Source organism: Lutzomyia longipalpis, chromosome 3 (assembly GCF_024334085.1).
Source record: "Lutzomyia longipalpis isolate SR_M1_2022 chromosome 3, ASM2433408v1".
NCBI lineage: Eukaryota > Metazoa > Arthropoda > Insecta > Diptera > Psychodidae > Lutzomyia > Lutzomyia longipalpis.
The window spans coordinates 11,416,197-11,438,867 of record NC_074709.1 but is presented as its reverse complement, the minus strand read 5'-3'; the positions used below and the strand labels follow the sequence as shown (position 1 = coordinate 11,438,867).

Below are 22,671 nucleotides of genomic sequence, written 5' to 3'. Positions count from 1 at the left end.
GACTCTCTCTTCTCCCACAATGCACTGTTAGGGGTGTCTTTCGAGGAGGGAGTCAGACCGCCTCGGCTGATACAAGTGGTAAGACTCAACAGGAGTCAGAGCGTTAGTGTATGTGACATTTTGGGTACAGTGCCGGGAGTTGAAAGGGGGCGGAGTCCTCCAGATCCATGAAGCCCCTACTTCAGGTACTTCATTCAGAAGTGGGATCTGAACAGATCCCCAAGTGTGTAGTGTAAAGATGGAAAAAGGATTCAGCAATTCACAAAGATAAGCATTCTTTTTTTAATCGCAAAGACATGGCGTGGGCATGCATATATATGTATGTATGTATGCACGTATGTATGTGTGTGAGAAATGGGGCCCATGAATGATGCTGATTGAGAACGAAAGAGTGGAAAATTACCAGTCATAGAAAAAGAACCCCAATACTAATGCAACTGAAGCTTTTCAGATCGCTAGAAAGAAAAGAAGAGAGAAGGGGAACGAGATCGACCGGGATCAGGAGAAAGTGAGGATTACTCATCGACCGACAAGAGGGTAAACGATAATTGCCGAAGGCGGTGAGTAAGCTTTGTGTAAATTAACCGGGCGAGTGGAAAATTTCCAAGTCCTGAGAAAATGTGTGAGTCATCAGGAAGACAAAGCATTAAGTCTTCTTTGTCGAGGCAAAGCACTCTGCGTTTCTCTCGGGACAAAGCATTCCGCATATCGCTCTCAGTCAAGCAACACGCGTTAAGTGAAAAGTGATTAGTGAAATGGACGAAGAAACTCTTGTGCAATTCCAACGCTGGCTCACATCAACCAGGAGAAATAACCCTGGAGATGCCGAGGAGCATGGTGAGGTCCCACCAAGGCTCAGTGAGACCGACAGCTCTGTATTCAGGGGTTTCCCGGAAACACGGGAATACCCCACTGTGCCGCGATTGGGCATGTCCATAGGAAAAAGGGAAGTTGAATCCATGCTTCCCGAATTTAATCCGGACCAAGACAGAACCCTGTCAGCCCAGAAATGGGTTGAAATGGTCGAAAAACGCTGCGCCCAGTTCAGCATTACAAATGAACAAAAAGTAATCATAGCCACCATGAGGCTAAAAGGGGCAGCACGATCATGGCTGGAGGGAAACATGGACTTGGCATATACATGGCCCAAGCTAAAAGAGGCACTTATAAAATTCTTCCCGGATGATGTGGACGACTTGAGCGCCATGGTGAAAATGGAGGCCACCCGCAAGAGGGATGAACCGGTGGAGGCCTATGTCATGGGCAAGTATGCCCTGGGCCAGCGCATTGGACTGTCTACACGGTTAATAATAAAATACATAATCCAGGGAGTGCCGGGGCATGTAGAACGCTCATCATTAACATGCACCAATCCCCAAACAATACCTGATCTGATGCTGGCGTTAAAGCGACTTGATGACAGCAATCACAACTCACGCAATCGCTACTCAGTGCGTGGAACTTTCCGTCGAGGTGAGAGGAACCGCTCACGCGAGAGGGACAACAGAATGAGAGAACGACGCAGGGATCGCCGACATCTAAGCCGAAGCCCAAGGCGAGATCGCTCCCGCTCCTGTGAAGGGAGACACAAGCCGAACTATAGGGGAAGATCACGCGATCGTCAATATCGCAATTCATGGAAAGATGATGCTATCAAGACTGAGCGAAGGAAGCCCCAATCCGGACAATGGGGTGGAAGTCGCCGGGGAAATACGCAGAAAAGATGTTTCATCTGCAACTCTGATGAACATCTGGCGTCGAAGTGCCCGGAGAAGAAGGATTTTCGGGTTAGGCTGGTGCATGAGCGTACCACCAGCCTGAGCCCCATCCGCAAATCGCTCACTCAAATCGAATTAGAAGGGAGGAAATTGGACGCACTCCTGGACAGCGGAAGCGACATCTCCCTGCTGCAGGAAAACGTGGCCACAAGTTTGGGATTGTTGAAGGAAGGACGTGCCATCCACTTTAGGGTGTATGGAGGAGGACGGAGGAAAACATTGTGGGCCACCAGCGCGAGTGTAAAATCAGGAGATGGGTACTGCAGAATTAAAATACATGTTGTGCCCCAAAAGTACCAACAATTTCCTTTGCTGCTGGGACAAAATTATTTGGAAGCAAGCAAAAGGAGAAGTCAGACAATTATCCCCACTGTAGACGCGACATTTGAGACACGTGAGGACCAAATGAGGAACAATGTGATGCAACGACGGGAATTGAAGATGGAGGATCTCAAGTTTGGAGACAAAGGTGATGACGTGGCTAAGGATAAGCTTGTGCAGCTGGTCAACAAGTACCGCACATGCTTTGCTTTGTCTTCCAAGGAGTTGGGGCACAATGCTGAGCTCCCAATGACGATCTCCCTCAAGGACAACGCAAAGGTGGTGAGATATGTTCCCTATCGCATTCCCCTGCGGCTGCAACAAAAGGTGGATGAGGCCCTAAAGGAGCTCCTAGACAACAACATTATCCGGAAGTCCACATCAGAATTTGCAAGCCCAATGGTGGCTCTGCAGAAAAAGAACGGTGATCTGCGACTATGTGTGGATTATCGTAAACTAAATGCACTGATTGTCAAGGAGCATTATCCAATGCCATCCGTAGAAGAGGAGGTGCATAAGCTGCAGGGAAAAGCAGTGTTTTCCACCGTTGACCTGATGATGGGATACCACCAGGTTGCCGTGGAGGAACAATCTAAATATCTCACTGCCTTTGTCACACCATCGGGGCAGTATGAATTCAATAGGGTGCCGTTTGGTCTCGCCAATTCCCCTGCAGTGTTCATGCGCACAATGAGCCATGTGCTAGAGCCACTAAAGGGTGATACATTGCACTGTTTTGTAGACGATATAATCGTAGCTACTACATCTGTGGAAGAAAATCTGGCGGTGTTGGAAAAGCTATTTGCTGAATTGGCGAAGCACAACCTGACTTTAAAACTCAGTAAGTGTAAATTCCTACACTCCTCCATTAACTTCCTGGGTCATAACATCAATGGGGAAAGCATGTCGCCGGGTAAAGCCAAAGTTCATGCAGTAGAACAATTCCCAAAGCCACAGAACCAGCGCCATGTGCGTCAATTCCTCGGACTGGCAGGATATTTCAGGAGATTCATCCCCGATTTTCAAAAGATTTCTCAGCCCCTGAGGGAATTGTTGAAGAAACAGAAAGGGGCGGAAGCTCATCAAGAGAAGACAATAACTTGGAGTGAAAGTCAGGAAAAAGCTTTTCTACAAATCAAAAAGCTTCTCACAAGTGAACCGCTGTGGACACTCTACAACCCAGAGGCATTCCATGAGCTACACTGCGATGGATCAAAGCTAGGAATAGGAAGTGTGCTAATGCAACGTACCGGAAACGACCCCCTACGTCCGGTGGCATACTTCAGCAGAGCAGCAACTGATGCAGAGTCCAGGTATCCATCATATGAAATGGAGACCTTGGCAGTTGTGGAATCAATGGAGAGGTTCCGCTACTTTCTGTTGGGAAAGCAGTTTAAAGTGGTGACGGACTGTAGTGCTCTTCAAATGACACAAAACAAGCACAAGATAAGAGACAGCGTGGCACGTTGGTGGATACGGATGATGGCATTTGATTTTGTGTTGGAGCATAGAGAAGGAACTGCCATGACCCATGCAGACACTCTTAGCCGATGCCCAGTACCTTTGGACGGGAACAAAGAAGATCCATGGGTAAGGGTAATTGGAATATCTGGTGAAGATTGGGTAGTGGCACGACAGATGGAAAGCCCAAAATTGGAGAGAATATACTCAGTTGTCACTGGGAAGTTGAAAGGAGAGGTGGATCAGAAACAAATTCTGCAAGAATACGTGGTGCAGGACAACAAGTTATTTAGACTCACTCCCCAGGGAAATCGCCTTGTAGTGCCCCCAGGATTGAAATTCTTTGTGATGCGTGCAGCACACGATGAGCGTGGACACCCGGGAACCGACCGAACCATCAAGAGCATTCAAAAGGACTTTTGGTTCCCAAAACTTCGACAATTAACGCGAAAATATGTCAGAAACTGTATGAAATGTGCCATGCATAAAGCCAGCCCAGACGAACATCGATACCAGTGGCACGTTATGCAGAAGAAACCCATACCGTTTCACACAGTTCATCTTGATTTCTGTGGACCTTTTCCACGTACATCGGGAGGCAAGGAACACATTCTGGCCATTGTGGATGCCTTCACACGATTCACGATTCTTCGACCTGTGGCTCGGCCCACAACACTCACTGTAACAAGGGCATTGGATGAAATATCACAATTCTTCGGACTCCCATGCATTGCAGTGAGCGACAATGGGTCTGCGTTCACATCTCGTGAATTCCAGGAATACTGCAAGCAGAATAACATTCAGCATTCCCCTGTGGCTGTGGCCACTGCTAGAGCCAATGGTCAGGTAGAACGCATCTTCAGGGTGGTCAAGGACTCATTACGCTGCCTGTCAGAAGATGAGCTTGGCAAGGATTGGGCAAAACATTTACCGACTGTGCAATGGGCAATCAATTCATCAATAAATAGAGTAACAGGGGAGACTCCCTATCAGCTCTTGTTGGGGTACAATCCTCGACAACAACGGGAGAATCTGTTGTCATTTGCTGTGACCACCGCAGTAGAAAGAACAGACACCGCGATGGAAGACTTGCAGAGCCTAAGAAGCAAGGCTGAAGCAAGGATGTTGGAGCATCAACGTGTTGAAGCAGAAAAACATAATCTGATGAAGAAGAAGCCCACACAATTCAAGGAAGGAAATCTGGTGTTGGTTAGATACACTGCTCCAGCGACAGGAGGATCAAGGAAGATGATACCCAGATACAGAGGTCCCTACATTGTTGCCAAAGTGGTGGGTCGCGATAGATATTTGATAAAGGACACCCCAGCTACACAAGTGACAATACGACCGTTTGAGGCCATATATGCAGCTGATCGCCTCAAGAGGTGTGGTGTTCCTGAAGGATTAGAGGAATTAGAAGAGGAAATGGAAGTGGATTTGAGAGATGACGATTTTTCTGAATAAAATGTAATAAAAGAACACAGAGGCTTTAATTTCTGGGATGAACTCGAGAGTGAGAAGTAGATCCTTGGAAATTAAAAATATCGTTGAGTATCATTTCAGATCCAAGAGTTCATTGGCAGACAGAGTGCACATAGTTGAATGTTGTAGGCGTGGTGAGTCAGACACATGCACGCACCATCTTGTGATCTTGAACGGACTCCAGGACAATGAAGGTCCAAATGTATGGAATTGAACAGCAGGGTAATCAAAGGGGCGAGCAATTGTCACTGTGTATTGCCTCTGGGACCGCCTGGCAGACGCGTCTGCCAAACTTCCTCCCAGATAGCTGCATGGCATTGTTCACCAAACCCCGGAGATAACCCCGATTAACCTGGATGTGTATGGGTGAAAGACCTGCACTTGCCTACAGGTGGAACCCGAAAGGAGATGGCAGTAAAGGAACTTCAAAGACAAAGCTAGCTCAACGGATATGTGAGAACGTCAATATGCAGTATACATGCTTACAGAAGGAACTGTTGAAGCAGATTGAAGAAAGGCGAAGGGCCTTGGGACCAGAAGGGTAACATGTTACTAGAAAATGGGTAAGCGTGCACGCTAAACATCAGAATGACCCGAGTAAAGGAAAGGAACTTTCAAAGAGATACAGGCCAAGCTTAGGTTAGCTTGATGGGATAGGATTACTAGGTTAGGAGATGGGAGATAGAAGAGTGAGGTGGGGTTAGAGATAGGCTGATGTCCTCCACAAATCATTGATTCATTTAATTTTTCGCCGAGGACGTCGAAATTCAGGAATGGCCGAGTGTAGTTCTATGACCCCAAAAGGTGTTCAAAAAGCCCGAATGCCTACCCCTTCAGCTTAGGCTGTTTTGCGTAAGAGGACTCTCTCTTCTCCCACAATGCACTGTTAGGGGTGTCTTTCGAGGAGGGAGTCAGACCGCCTCGGCTGATACAAGTGGTAAGACTCAACAGGAGTCAGAGCGTTAGTGTATGTGACATTTTGGGTACAGTGCCGGGAGTTGAAAGGGGGCGGAGTCCTCCAGATCCATGAAGCCCCTACTTCAGGTACTTCATATCTTATCTTGATTAAAAAGAAAACAAAAAAAGAAAAGTAATAAAAAAAGTGATAAAACTTATAACTTACATACCTATTGAGCTAAGAGCAATTGATTTTTCTTTTTTTTTTAAATGAAAATTTAACTTGTAGATAATGAAGAGAAATAAATAATTTAATAAGATAAGAAAGAAAAATTTATGATCAAAAAATTTAATTCTTCATTATTTGTGATTCTTTTATTTTTTCTTTCATTTATTTTTTTATGTCGATTATAGTTCAGTGTTTAGAAATTATTTTATTAAAAAAAAAAGAGCATAATAAGGACCTAAAAAGAACCTTAAAGTTATACCCGAGAATAGCTTAGAATTTAAAATGTGCAAATAAAATATATTTATATACATCGCTTAAAATCTTATCTCATCTTTCACGTGATCTAATTGAGAATCTCTTAAATGGTGCTACACATTTGGATTTTGAAAAAAAAATCAGCATCCATTTATACAAATATTTTTGTATAGCACCATTAAGATAGTTTTGTAGAAGATGAGACAAAACTTAAGATCATTTTGCTTTTTTTAAAAATTGTTTTGAGAGAATAATAAGAAAAGCCTTTCTACAAGATTCTTTTATTCCCATATTGTCAGTGAAATGGAATTTCCTATGTTAAGGTTTTCTTTCTCATAGAATTCGGATTATATTTATTATTGCTTTATAGACTCCCTTACCGCGTCCTTGTCATGGGAGTTTGTGTGGAGTTTGTAGTATCAAAAATAAAGAGAAAATTGGCAATTTTTATTGAAATCTACAGAACTATATGAAAAATTCGTTTTCCTTTTAGAATCTTTCTTTTGTATCCTCTGAAGAAAAGGAATTTGAAAGTAAAACGAAAGAAAATAATTTGTATTTGAGTGCGTATAATTAATGGAGTCACACTTCATTTTCTTTTATGGAACAAAAATGTTATGTACACTCCTCTTTTGCACTTTTGAGGAGCCTCGACTATGTGTGATTAAAAAGAAAACTATATATTAATTGCGGAGTGTTCTCTTGTTCTTTGGGAAACCCCATTTGTAGGTCATTAAATATATAGAAGGGTTTAATATTTAGTTTGTGTTTATAGGTATACAGCATCATACTTTGTATATAAGATAATTATAAGAAGGAAAGTCAAAATTAAAGAATGAATTTTTGTGATTAAAAAATAAAAATAAAAAGTCGTGGTACAATTTCTAGTTTCAGTGGTCCTTGATTGTGTGTATACAGTGAGGTTTCATATAGCGAATAAAATGACCGAAAACTTTCACATCTGCTCGTTACGTACACCTGACAATCATCCACCCCACAATCATTCACACATTCACACATTAATGGCGCGAATAATGACAGAAAGAGATTTTGGGACGATTTATTAGTCAATTTGTTCGTTATACGAAACCACAGTGTAGGAGATTATATTTTAAGGGGTTTGTTCTTGAGGTGAGAAGGTGCGAATGTGTGTTTTTGTACCTTGTGAACAGATTCTCCCATGAGCAGAATGTCTCCGGAAACTATCCCGCGGTGTTAAACTGTTGGATTGTTGCCTTCGGTTTGGCATTGGTGAATTTGTCCCATAACTGACGCGATATGGCGTAATACCTACGAGACTCGATGGCCCCAAAAGATTTGTGCTGTCCGTTAGAGGAATTTCTCCATCCGTCATGAGAGCCAAAGCCGTTTGGTCCATACTTGTACCAAACACTTTATATAGTTCGGTCAGTTCATCCCCCGTGCAATTATATAATAGGTATATTCGATTTAACGAACTCTCACAAGAAAAGAAATGATACACGCATAATATGATCAAATTTACATATTCAGCATTTTTTTTTATCAAATTGATCATTCAAAAAAAAAAAAAGAAAACGAATTACAAACTTTTTCTCACTCCATTTCAATGTGAAGTTTTCTCGTATAGTTAAGGAATTTTCTTGACAATTCATTCAGAAATTTTGAAGAAAAAAAATTATCTGATTTTGAGGGCAAGAAATGCATTAAAATTTTGGAATTGTAATTCACTAATCAGTCAGGTATTCTGTAGACTTTTTTTTCATTCTATGTAGAATGGTCTCAAAATTCAAAAAAATTTTATATGTAGCTAATATAACATTCACTCTAAACTGTTTTACTCAATTCATTGTTACCAATTTCAAACTAATTAGCAAAAATAACGATTTTTTTACCAATTTTTCAAATAAATATGCAGAGAGGGAGCATGAAGGTGCAAAAGTACGTTTAAAACGTTGCCGCATTTCTACTTTTACATTTTATAGAGAAACATGTAAGATATACAAATATACGCGATTTATTCAAACAGTTGAAGTTTTCCACTGCAAGGTTAGTTAAAATACAAAAAAAAATTACCTACAATCATGCAAATTAAGTGAGTGAAGAAATATGGATAAAGATTAAAAAAAAACGGCCGTTTAGTTCAAAAGAGATCAACTTATTCACAAGTAAACGATGATCTTGTAAATAAATTTCTTCCTTAATTTAATATTGTTTTTGAAATTGTTTTTAATCTTTTTTTTTGTCCTTAAAATGTCCATTAAATGGACACAGGCGCATAAGAAATGAATCAAAGAATTATGGCTTGGTTTTATGTTCTATTTTTACGGCTTTACGGTGAACAAATTGAGATAATCAAATATTTTATCACACACTTTTAGTAATGAAAAAAAAACATGTAAAAAGTTTAATGAATGAAAAATACGATCATAGCTCATGCATTATGTAGGTATTAAAAAAAACATTCAATTATTTTATGTATGTATGTCAATGACAAAAAAAAATTGGATGAATTTCAACAAGTTTACACAATATTTTATTAAGGTACATTGTATGTAGATATTGATGTAATTAAAGATCATAAAACAAACATGTGGATGTACTACACTGCATAATTAATTGAGAATTAATTAAATAATTTATATTTGTTTTATTAATAATCCAAAGTAAAATATCTACGAACATCCATATGCTTTTTAAATTGATCTTATTATTTTACATACAGTTATGGAATTAAAATTAATTAATTTTAAAATAATATTTCGTGTCTTTAGTCCCACGTTTTGATTTAAGATTGAATAAATTACGATATGGAAAAGAAATAATTATTAAAATTTAAATAAAAATAAAACTCAGACGAAGATTTAACATGAGAAAAACAACTCAATAAACTTGGGGAGTAAAAAGAAGAATAATTTGCAAATAATATTGGTAAATTCTAAAAAGAAAAGTTCGATTGATAAAAATTAGATGAGTTTTTTTTACTTTTAATTCCACAAACTGTATGGATTTTTAAAGATCTTTCTCTTCCATTTAGTAATGTATTTATTCTTTTTAATACAAAAGAAGAAGGTAGGTATATAGTCTTTGTGAGAAACCATAAAATATTGATTTAAAAATAAAAATGATGTGAAATGCCTTACGTGAGTCATGTTGAGTCTTTTCCTCGGATATCATCAGCGCTGCATGCTCGATGCCTGAATTCATGCTCTGCGGTTCCAAACTATTTACGCAGTTTAGCATACTCCTGAAATTCGCATACTCCACGATTATGAGATAACTGATATTTTCGACATGAGACAATGCCACAAAAAATTTTTCTTTGAATGTACAAAAATTAAAATAAAATTGAAAAAAATGGGGTGGGTGGAGCGATCTAAGACAACACTATGGGTACAATGTGTTATGTATAGGAAATAATTAAAGTACCTATATTATTGAAGATGTTGAAGTAGGTAAAAGAAAAAAAAATGAAAGAATGTTTACTAAACTAAAATGTTCTAGCTCTCTTTATTCCCCTTTTATGGATTGTTTATCGTATGGGCTGTACAAAAATTTCCTATATTTTTCTCTTAATATTTTTTTTTTAGGTTCGATACCAATTGGAATTGGTTTTGAACAAAATGTTAAAGGGTGCGAATATAAATGAATAAATTAATGATTCCAATGTGTAGGTAATACCTAAATATTTTTAAAGTATATGCAAAAAATTATAATATACAAACCAAAAAAAATACAAATATTTATTAAACAAATAATTTTATTTAAATCAAAATAATATATAGCTCACAGAAATAAAAAGAAACACACAAACACACAAAATTAAAAAAAAGAACGATTATTTCTGCATTTTACTGTGATCTTCATTGATCTGAGAGTTTGGGTAATGCTGCATCTGGGTTTCGTTGACATTACTTGATTCTGCAATACTGCATTATTAAGTATATATTAGTAGTAATAATTGCAACAGTTTAGTACCTACTGAGTGATACTTCTTATCGTTTCAAATTTATTTTATGTTGAATAATGTTTGACAAAAACTTTTAGGAACCACACAATTCAAAATCGCCTTGTTCTTACTTCTTAACGTTGATTAGAGGTATATTTACTCAAACATGTATAGAATGATGTGCATAGTTATTTGTGATTACCCAAAAGAATATTAAACATTTTATATAGATAATTAAACAAAAAAAATAACAAAATATTTGGCGTCATGCATCAATTATATACTTCATTGTAAGAGATAAAAGATATTTATCATAAAAAATATATTAAAAAAAAAATAACTATAAGAATATATTGAAAAGATTTACACATTAAACAGTGAATAAAAAACGATAAAATGAATAAGCCAAGAAATTAAGAGAATTAAGTAATATTCTTCGTAAGAAAAAATATAGTTTCGCGACGTTTATTCATAAGTTTATTTTTAAAGCAAGTCACTTACATGCATGCTTTTTACTTGCATTTTTACTGATTTTCATTTCTTTTTACTTTAAAAAATTGTTTTTCGTGAAAATCAGTAAGGCAATTCACAAATTTTCTGCACTTACCCATATAACTTTCTACCACGAAAGGTTCCTCTAAACAATTTATTTTAATACTTTAAATATTCATGTGATTTTTCTTAAACATTTATTTGAGAAAAATTTTGAAATTTTTAAGAACAATTTTCCGATTTTTGTCACATTTACATAGTTCAATAGCTGAATTCTTTTGAAATAAAAAATTAATATGGGGATGAGAGAAGATAATTGATCTAAATCTAATTTCAAATTCTTTTTTTTTTAATTTATATAAACTCAAAAAAAGTAGAAAATATAGAATGACTAAATAAAATAAAATAATTATAAATAGGAAGTAAAGAAAAATGCTCTTACCTCCCATTACCATGTCTAAAGAGAGCAAGAATTTCCTCGAATGTCTTGTTCTTTGTCTCAGGAACTTTCTTATACGTAAATATCCAGAAAATTGCAAGGAACACACTAAATGGTAAAAATGTGTAATTCTCCAGAGCAGTCTGAGTGAGGAAAAGTGGGAGTAGATATTAATGTTTAAAGAAAAGTTTAATTTAAATGATTATTTTGTACCTTTAAGCTTGGGAATCCAATGCCAACTACAAAGTTCGCCATCCAATTGACTAATACTGCTATGGCCATGGCGCTAGGACGTGGTCCCTGTGAGAAGAGCTCAGCGGTGATCATCCATGGAATTGAACCCGGTCCCACAGCGAAGAATACCACAAATGCCAAAGTCGATACAACCGACAAATATGACATCCAGTCAATCATTTCCTGCACATAGCCAAAAAATTCCTATACAAGGCGGTAATTACCGATTCTCGATATTGGGAGGCTTTTTTACTAAACTGCACGTCTGACAGTGTTAATTATTAATGAATTATGTATGTATATATCCCCTTTCACCATTCCAATACATAAACATATGTATGTTATGTTTTTCTTTTTTTTTTCTTAAAAGATAAGAAAGAAAATTAGAAATAAAATGAACAAAATATATTTTTTATGATTAGTCAGTAGTGTATTTGCCCGAGTAATACTTCGTATTGAGGCAGGTTTTGTATCAGTATCTTTTTTTTTATTCAAAATTGTCTCTTTTTTTGATTCCTACTTTTGATGTCACTTCTAATGAACAGCTCCTCTTCTTTTTTTCTTAGCTTTTTATCTACAGTGCAATATAAGTAAAAATAAAAGAGAGAGATTTGTAAAAAAAAAAGTATTTTTTTGCGATTATGTTTCAGAAGTTCTTATCCTTTTATGTGCACACCTGTTTATTGTATAAATGAAGTAGGTATAATGTCCTCGTTTCGCAAATATCGCAAGAAAATATTGAAATAGCAAAAGATTGCGAACCAAGAAGAAATTAGAAAGGATTTCAAGAAAAATATATAGGTTTACCAACTCAGGACGTTAGTGCTCAAAACCTTTATTAATTTATGATTAAATTATTTAGAATCGTTGAATGTTTCTGCATATTATAAAAAATCTATTTATCTTTCATTAATTACTATATTGCATACAATTATTGAGTACTGATTGAAGGTGGTTTTTGGTAGATTAAATTAATATTTAGTATTTTGTAAAGTAACTTAAAACCAGAAGATGAAAACAGTATAAAATAAAAGGAAAAATGCTTTCGCGTGTATGAGCTTTTACAGTGTTTTGCTAAAGCGCTGTGTACAGTGTATGAATCTCTTTTATTAGCATGACTTCTTATGGATCTCAATTTAAATAAGAAAACAGCAAAAATATTCAATTTTTTTTTTAAATATTTTGTAGGCAGACTTATTAAGATTTTTTGTCCTAATATTTTCCCTATACTTCATTTTTGGAAATCATGATTTTTTATTGCATGAAAGTGCGTTATATATAATGGACCTAGATCACCTAATAATCAGTTTAAGTTTGTGGTAAAACCACTTGGTATTATGTAAAACTTTAAAGGGATCCTAAAGTGCATATTATCGCTTATTTTTGTTCACTTGGTGGCTTCTTATTATCAACATGGTGTTTAGTGAAATATTCTTTGAAAGCAAAAATTATACTCGAATGGAAACTTAAATGAATAAAATAAAAATAATTTTTTTTGAAAAATAATACATAATTTAATAAAATGATAAAAAAATAAACTAAAAAATAATCATATTTACACTCAAAACAAAAACAAACTAAAATTCCTTGTTTTTTTTAAACTTTTATTATTTTATCAAATATTATAAATATAGGGTTAAAAGCCTGACAAATCGAGAATTATTTCTTCCAGGGGCCAGGAGGAAAATAAATGAATGAATTGCTTATCTTTTTACATCTTCAAATTCTTTTTATTTACATTAACTAAATTTTTTGAATGGATTTAAAGATTTGAAAATATTTTTATGTTTTTGAATTTTTTCATTTGATATTCATTCATTTATTTTATTTTGAATACAATATACTTCTAAGAAGTTAACAAAGAATATTTTTAATTAACAACGTAAACTAAAATATATTTGACTCGCAAAACTCAAAAAACTGTATAAAAAAGCTTTGCCTCATTCAGTAACATTATATCTTATGAAAACATTGAATAAATTCATAAAAGTTTCCTATTCGATTTTGTATTATATTACTGTAAAATGCAGAACATGAAAGAGTTAAGAGGTAAGCATAAAATGGCGAAAAGCAAGTAGGTAATCGTCATTTGTTAATTAAAAAAAAAACAATTAATAATAAATACTAACACAGGTAGGTCAAAAGTCAAGGCATGTCTTTGATTGTCTATTTTTTTGGCTGGGTTGAGATGTCTTTATGTAGTAGAAAAATTCATAAAATTCATTTGCTTTCATTTCTAAGTCAATATCTTAGGAATCTTAAGAGCTGGATCCAGAAACGTTAGAAGAAACTTTGTGGGAATAATCTAAATAAAATTTCTTCTCACATTTTGGGGTCTAGCAGTTACAATTTTTGAGTAAACAACTTCAAATTGAAAACAAACATTTTTTTCTAAAAGTTTTTCTACATTTAGCCTTTAACCGCATTGAGATATCTTAACCCAGTTCAATAATATAGACCAGCAAACACATGCAATCACTTGTGGGCTAATATAGACTAATAATAATAAATAAAAATAAGAGGTAAGTATGTAAAATACAACATCAATAGAAGTAAACTATACATACATAGTTAAGTATAATAAATAAGAGCAAAGCACCAACAAAAATTTTCTTGTCAATGTTTTTGACTTGAAAGAAAATTACAAATACCCTTAATTTTTTTAATTTTTAATTAATGCTTAGTCAATTTTGTTCCTGAACTAAATAAAGACGTACCGAAAAAATTACAAAGAATTAATTTTACTCTCTATTTAAAATTAATCACATATTCGAACAAAAAAATCCATGAAAATGTACAAAGTTTAATTAAATAAACTTTCCATTGTAAAATCCCTCCATTAAAAATGTTTATTGTGAAATTAATAGCCAATATTTTTTTCCATATGTATAGCTATTTCTTTTAAAAACCGCATAGAGAATTTTTTAACGAAGGAGTAGAAAAAAACGGAAATACATGCAAAACAATTATTCACGCATGTTACATTCATAATTCGAATATTACTTATAAAAACCTGCTACTTAAATTAATATTAATTATAATCGCATATTTCTAGAAAATGCATTTTCAATTCACTCAAAATTACCCTCAATACAAATGGAAATTAATTATCAAAAAATGCTTTAATAATTTTAATTAGCAATAAAATCAATTCAATTCTGTTCCAAATTTAAGTATAATTTTGAGCAAATGTCAATACCACATCTAAGAAAATTGAAAAATAAATTTCAATATTATATATTAGTATGTATATAGCAAAACAACAATGTATATAGTCATGTAAGTTTATACAAACCAACATTTTTTTTTTAACTTATTTGGAAGATAATAATTGAGTAATATATACGCATAGCTCAAGATTTTTGATGGACAATTATTGTTAGTAAATTAAACGAATTAATCAATTAAAAACTCAAAATTTCTAATGCTTGTGCAGCTGAAGAAAATTCAATAATTTTCTTAAATATAATAATTCAAAATTTTTATTTTTTATAAAAGTTTTGGCATATATTTCTCAATTTTTAATATTCTTCCTTTCCATCCATAGATTCTTTTAATATTCAATAAGAAAGATATGAAACTTGCCTTTATGAGGAATGAAATAGTGATGAATATAGAAAAGATGAACATTCCGCCAAGTCCATACAAGTGCAATGTCCTTCGACCAGTTCTATCCATAAGTGGAATAGAAACAAGTGTCATAACAACCTGGAAATAGGAAAATTAAAAAAATATATATTTAATCATTCTCTGATGATGAATTCTAAATAAGTTTAAAAAGTAAAAGAGATACCATTATAGCACCAATTCCGATAGTTGCAAATTTGGCACTCTCCTCCGTGAGGCCGGAACTCATGAAAAGAGATGTAGAATAGTAGAAAACTGCATTAATTCCACTTAATTGTTGACTAAGTTGCATAACAATTCCGATGATAAGTGGGGTTCTAAGTGTTGGGGAGCAGATTAGTTCCATCGTTGAAATATGACTTTCTGCTTGTTGAGCGCGTTCTTCAGCTCGCATCTCCTCGATGTCTTCTTCAACCTGATTAGACGCTCGAAGCCGTCTTAAAGCTAAACCAAAAATAAAACATTAAAGGTAAAAGTCTTATCTTAGAGATTTCTGATCTCGTTGGGAATCCTCTTTTTTTGTACCTTTTCGTGCTTCCTCTTCCCATTGTTTCGTAATCAACAAATATCGTGGTGATTCTGGGCATACAGGAAGCAGGAGTAGCTGCAAAATTGCTGGGCAAATAGCTAAACCCAAAAGTACTGGCCATCCATCATTTGTCCCAAGTATTTGCTCTATGCCCAATACTTGAGACAATAGTAAACCTACTGTCACAGCCAATTGATTAACAGTCCCTAGGCCACCTCGTAAATTCAACGGAGCAATTTCCGAGATGTACATTGGAACGAGAGATGTATTTAAACCTAAATAAAAATGTTAAGAAAAAAGTAAATTTTTGTGGAAATTTTACAAGAAAAATTTAGGATTATGGCACATACCACAATTGACGCCAATTATAAATCTTCCAAGAAAGAGCATTTCATATGAATGACTCATTTTGGTGAATCCCATAAGACATGCACCAGAAATACCGAGGATATTGTTGAGTAACAGGCCACCTTTCCTATAATTATTAAACAGAAAAAAAATTTATAGATACACATTCTTTGTAAACTTAGAGATGTAATTTTACCTTCCAAAACGATTTGCCATCCATCCACCGCTAAAACCACCCAACATACCTCCAATGGCAAATATCGACACAGCCACTGAATATAATTGTTGAATAAACTCTTCGGTAATGTCTTCACCATAGCGATCTTTGTATACGTCCTTCATAAAATTTTCGATATTAACTTCTGGTGCATTTATTACACCGGTATTGTAGCCAAATTGAAGCATTCCCAACACAGCGGCAAATATTGCGTATGTGAGGAAAAATGTTAACCCCTGAAAAACCCAATAAAAAATAATATATTAGTTCGATAAACAAATGAGAAATTGTTTTTAAAAAAAATACATTTAAAAAAAAACACACAAAATAATGTAAAAAAAAACATTTATTTATATGCTTAAATATATAAAATCATAATTATAAATAAATAAAATAACAAAAAAAAATTATAGAAAAGATCACATCACTAACTTGCTCCAACAAACGTAGTTTTCTCCTGTGAGTATGCTCTTCAAGTCTATCTACATACTCCCTCAGTTCTTCAATTTCTTCCTTTACCTGCTGCACCGTATCCAATTCATGTTTTATTGCTACCATATCACGTTTTACCTGTAATCAATTAAATGTAAAAAAAAAAATCCTCAATTATTTGTTAAAATCAAAATTATTTAGATAATTAGAACTCACCTCAGAAACCTCACTTTGACAACTTTCAACTGATTTTGTGAGTTCTTGCAGTTGAGATCGAATCTCACAGAGAGCTACAGTTGTCTCCATGTGACGATCACCACGTTGCAACTCATCCAATTTTGCTGATAAATTCATACTCATCACGCTAACTTGTTTTTGTAAACTACAAGAAAGATAAAACAAAGATTTTTTCAAAATTTCAATAAGCATTTTATAATATTTTAAATTATAAAAATAAATAAATAAATAAAAATACTCAGACATTATTATTAGAGCGTGGAGTGAAAACTATTAATCATTTTATTTTTTTAATTAGCTTTGCAAAAATGGGCTTGAAATAAAAGTTAACTAAGAAATCATTAAGTATATTTATATATTTATTTTCATTATTATCCATTTTCTTCATTTCATTTCCTCCTTCTGTAGAGCTCTCTTTTGTGAATATTTAAAATTTCTAAATTCCTTTTTGGAAAAAAAATTTTTTTGGACTTCTTCGGGATTTTTTTTATCAATCGTGTATGAAGAATCTTAATTTTTTAATCATAATGCTTAATATACGTTGAAAGACATATCTGAATCACGATCATTAACTTATTAATTAACCATAAGCTTTTAATTATTATTTAAAGTTGAGAATTAGGACATTTGTGTGTAGAATGTTGTTTCAACAAAAAAAAATTGCCACTGAAATTAAATTAAAATATTATTTGTATTTCTTTGCGCCATGTAGCATAGTAGAGAAATACATTTTTTTCTTCTTTTCTTTTACATAGAGAGCTTTCTTTTAAGTTCTAGAGTAACTAATCAAAGCATATTACATACAAATAACATGTATCACACACAAATTAAAAAAAAATCATTAAGTATGAATTAAATGAAAAGAATGATGAAGATTTTAATGAAAGATATACCTTGGGGCCATTGTGCCCATCATTTTGATGATGAACTGTGTTAAGGATGAAGAGATGATGTTAATGATGAGCTATTTCTTTCTTTTATCTTTGATTTTTCTCAACATATTGCCATTTCCAAACATCATAAAACACAAAAAGGTAAAAAAAAAATATTAATTAGAATAGAAGCAATTTGTTTTACTCACAAGTTTCTACAAACGCACGTAAATGGATTTTTTATTTTAATAAATTCCAATCATTTCAATCTTTTCTGACATTTTCCTATTAATTTAATCTCTTCAATTTCAATTATTTAGAATTTTTCTTTATCACTCTGCTTGATAATTACTGACCAATAAAGCAAATCTAAAAACAAAAAAAAAGAAAATTACATTAAGTTGGTTAATAAACAACTCTAGGCTAAGGTCGTGGATTTATTTTGAAAAATAATTTAACCTATCTCATGAATACTATGCTAACTGCTATGTAATTCCTATGTAGGTAGTTACCATAATTTTCCATGGGATAGGTAAGATGAGGAAGATGTCCTATATTTTAATAAATGCGTATGAATGAGATGCTATAAAAAGAAGTGAGAAAGAAGATACTTAAAATTGAAAATGTGCCCATATACTACGTATGACACTTATAAAGAATTATCCTTATATAATTACATACATATGTACAAAGAAACAAAAGATTTCACAACAAATTCATCATCAGCTTATTTTAAAATATTTTAATAATTTTTAGTGTTTCATTGTAATTCTTCTTAGTCAGGTAATTAAAATAAAAATTTTTACATTTATACAAGAAAGCAAAAGTAAAATTGAAAAAAAATCTATTCCATTCTCATGTCATGTTTTTTTTTGGAAGCAAAACGCAAGATTGCAAATTAACTATAAAATATTCGTTTAGCCGTTACAATAAATATTGTAGTAGAAAGGTATAAAAGTTTTGTTTTAAATGCAATAAAGACACACAAATACCTAATATATGTATATTTTTTCAAAAGAAATTCACTGATAATTCGTATTAGAGATTTTAGCTATTTATACGTTTTTTTTAATAATCATACCTGCAAATTAGACCTTCCATTGTATCTTCCGTGGGACTTAAATAAAAAATAATACGTTTTCTTTAATGTCACATGAATTACCGATATGACTGAGCAAGGTAAAAAAAAGCAAAGATATATATTTCAAACTCACAGATTCAAATGGCTTTATAAGAATGAAGCCAGAATCAAAAAATTGTAAATGATGTGAAAACATTTTTTTTTTCAAAAATTCTTTATCAATAATAAAATTATTCTGTTTGTTGTCATTAAAATAAGCTGACGAGATATTTATACGTTTAATGTAAATGAACGTAAATCTAATGAAAAAGCAAACACAGAAACATTAAATTAAAATTATCTAGAGAAACTCTATCGTCATTTGTAACAGCCAATGACGTACTATCACAAAAAATCCTTTTGCATTCTAATTAATTATATCTATTTGTTTTATGTAGATTAGAGATAGACGTAAAAAAATTATTTAAAAATAAAAATTTATTTGTGTATTTAGGTGAAGGAAAAATCACAAATAAAATAACATTGTGATTTTTTTAAACATGTTTTATAGTAGTTTTAACAAAGAGTTAGTTACAGGAAAATTATTACATCAGAACTACACAAAAATTTAATTGAGCACCCGCGGAGGAAATGAATATCTATAAATTAGGATTAATTATTAATCAGCCTTTTTTTGTCTACTTCTTACTAATTGATTTATTTCACTGAATGCCTCAGGAATTTTTTATTGTATATTGTCTCTAAATTTTTTTAAGACATTATCTGCTATGCAGACATATAGCTATATATCCTAGATAGACCGCAGACGAGGCTGATATTACATTTAAATAAAAAGATGCCAAAACGATAAGAAAAACAAAAACGTGATGGCAGTAAATCATATAGAATTTACAATATCCTTCATAAAGTAAACGTATTGTTTTAATGCATATCGTGACATATAAAAAAAAATTACTAAATAACAATTAAGGCAAACAAAAAAATAAAATAAAAAGAAATTTAATACATACTCAATAAGCAATTGTCGAAGAGTGGCTTCGTCTTCCCCATGTCCTTTTACAGCTGAATAGAGCCCAACTAGGTTTTTTGAACGCTTTGTAGCATGTCCAAGTGATCGACGATATGGACGTTCATCTTGTAGGCCACTTTTGTGATCTATAAACATCATTTAGTCGGGTAGACCACATGTATGAGATTCAAACACTCTTCACAAATTTCACTTTTACCGTCTGATCGCAGCCGAGCAGGGGGTGAGGTCAGCTTGAGTGATGATGACAGGGCCGACTTATCCGATGGTGGCCCACCAAACACATAATCGTACGTTCCTTCCTCACTCACAGCTGACACTGCATTCAATTTAATATAGAATAATATGTATATATATTAATAGCAATACACAATCATTCAATTCAATATAAAAGTCAATGCATAATTTTGCACGTGAGCTCATCTCACCTATATAATTGCAAGCATTAAACAACGTTTAGCACAACAAAAGTTTCACTAAGCATGACAATCAACGTAAAATAAATAATATTTATCAAGCTCAAAATTTAAAAAAAAAGGATGAACCATCTGCAATAAAAATAATAAGAAGGATTTAAGGAAGAAATAAGACAAAGGGTTTACTCCATTTAAGTTGAGGAAAAAGGCACGAAAATTGTACATTTAATGCACCTGATTTTTCAATTTAACAATAAAAGCTCTTCTTTTAACCCTTTCACGTCCACACGAAACATAAAAGCATTGAAACATGCATGCCTTTTTATCACGATATTCTTTTTGTAAAATACTCTCAAGAGATATTTCTAAGTTAAAACGACTTCTTACGTCCCATTCTACGTGAATTAATTGCATTTCTATCACAGAAAAGTAATTAAATTCATCAGTAATTCAAATTAGACGCGAAAGGGTTAACAATAAATCTAATCACTTTCTTTCTCAAACTTAAATGGAATATTATACACCTTTTTTTTTCAAAGCTTAAACTAGAAAGTAACAATAATTGCAATTAAAGTATTTTTAATTAATTTGCCAATGTAAAAAAAACAAAGGATTGATGTATAAAAAAACCAAAAAATGATTAAATAAAATTATATAATGCCTCTGAAAGTATGTGACACGAATACTTTAAAAATGGTAAATTTGTTTGGCAATTTCTTTTTCCTAATTAATACAACATTCATTTCACACAGTATTGGTGTGATTTATTTTGCATTTTAAAATATAACCAATTCATTCTTTCTGATTAACTGATATTTATAACAAATTTACCACGTAAAAATCAAAAATTCAAAAAGAGAAAGGAAATTTAACACTGTTAATGTTACAAAAGGAAAGAAATTCTTAATATCCCTAACCTGGAAAAACTGACAACGGTTGCAATACTTGTGCAGAACGAAGTGGTGGCAGTAATGGCGGTAATTGAGGCTCCGGGCCGTTTGAAATGGAAGACGAAGGAGAGATCATCGAAGGAATGCCATTTGCCGCCATGAAACGCAAATGGCCATCTTCAGAAAATACAATATTTAGATTTTAAGCATTGTTATTTTACATAAAACATTATTATTCAACTGATGAACTTAATGTTCCCATAAATTATTTAAAACAACATATAATTCTCTTAGATATTTTTTTTATATATCTATTATTCCCGAAAGGTCTTTTAGAGATCCTTTTTAAATTTTTTTTTGTTAAATAAGCATTGAACAATAAATCCGAATCAAATTATGTACAAGAATGCAAGAAGAGATGTTACGTGTTAAATGATTCATTAATTTTTATCGGTGTCATTATATTCTGTACTACCTTGGACACGGTTCTGGTTCGCCAATCATCATTTAAAATAACTTCAATACTTTTGGAATTTCCCTACATATTTTTTACATTCAATTTAAAGTTTTAAAAAATATTTCCTCTGTGTTAGCATCGAAATCGTAGAGATCGTTCATTTAATTTTTATAACTAATTTGAAAGAAGAAAGAATGAATTCGTACCTGAATATTCATACAAGCCATCCCGTATTACAGGTCAGACGAAATAGACAATAAAAACATAAATGATGTGATTATTCTTATCAACTGTTCGGTGTTTATATAATGTTATTTCACTATGAATTTATTTTTAGAGATTCTTTTCCTTCTGTTCACTTTTTCACTTTACAGTATCTTTTAGAGTTTTTTTTTCATTTACTTTTTCTTATACACAAAATTAAATATATATTGTCTTTTAACACAACGTTATCATTCAATTTCTTGCACGTTCCACGAAACACATTCCTGCAAAGAGAAGAAATAAGGAGGTATAAGTTTTTCTTTCAATGGAAATTTAGTTTAAAATTCATGCATTTTATGAGCTATAAAATACTCGAGAATTAGTAAACAATTAGTCAATGATTGCAATACTTGACAAACAAGAAACTTTCCTTAGAATTTTTTTTATAGTTAATGTCAATTAAGAAAAATGTCACATCTTAGCACTTTGAGAATGTTGAAAAGAAGAAAATGACAAAGTAAAACTCCTTATGCTGAGCGATAAGAGAGTTTATTACTCGTATTTAAAGGCCAATTGAAGTAGAGAGAGAGAAAGATCTTCAAGAGACTAATAAAAGACAAGTGCTAGGTACACTTAACTGCACTACTACATACGTTCATTTTATTCACCTGTTATTTTTTAAACACATATGAAAAAGCGTGAAACGAGTATAATTATTGAATTTTGGTTTTGACACGCTTTTCACCAACACAGAATTTTTTTTATAATTGTTTTTATGATTATGACCAAGGTTAAGCTAAGATCTTTAGAGCTTGTTA

General features: G+C 33.1%; 1 protein-coding gene across 1 annotated transcript in view; it reads right to left on the bottom strand.

The window, feature by feature from the left end:
• Positions 1-22,454, bottom strand: part of LOC129792081 (glucose transporter type 1) — a 28,859-nt gene extending 6,405 nt beyond the window's left edge. The window contains 16 exon segments of the mRNA XM_055830806.1: positions 9,546-9,649; positions 11,286-11,425; positions 11,496-11,699; positions 15,102-15,224; positions 15,310-15,587; positions 15,669-15,947; positions 16,023-16,147; positions 16,217-16,473; positions 16,670-16,807; positions 16,886-17,051; positions 18,860-18,895; positions 19,870-20,014; positions 20,086-20,205; positions 21,220-21,369; positions 21,856-22,137; positions 22,264-22,454. Of these exon segments, the coding sequence (XP_055686781.1) occupies positions 9,546-9,649; positions 11,286-11,425; positions 11,496-11,699; positions 15,102-15,224; positions 15,310-15,587; positions 15,669-15,947; positions 16,023-16,147; positions 16,217-16,473; positions 16,670-16,807; positions 16,886-17,051; positions 18,860-18,895; positions 19,870-20,014; positions 20,086-20,205; positions 21,220-21,352 (2,248 nt within the window). The 5' untranslated portion in view covers positions 21,353-21,369; positions 21,856-22,137; positions 22,264-22,454.
• Positions 22,455-22,671: the final 217 nt, after the last annotated feature.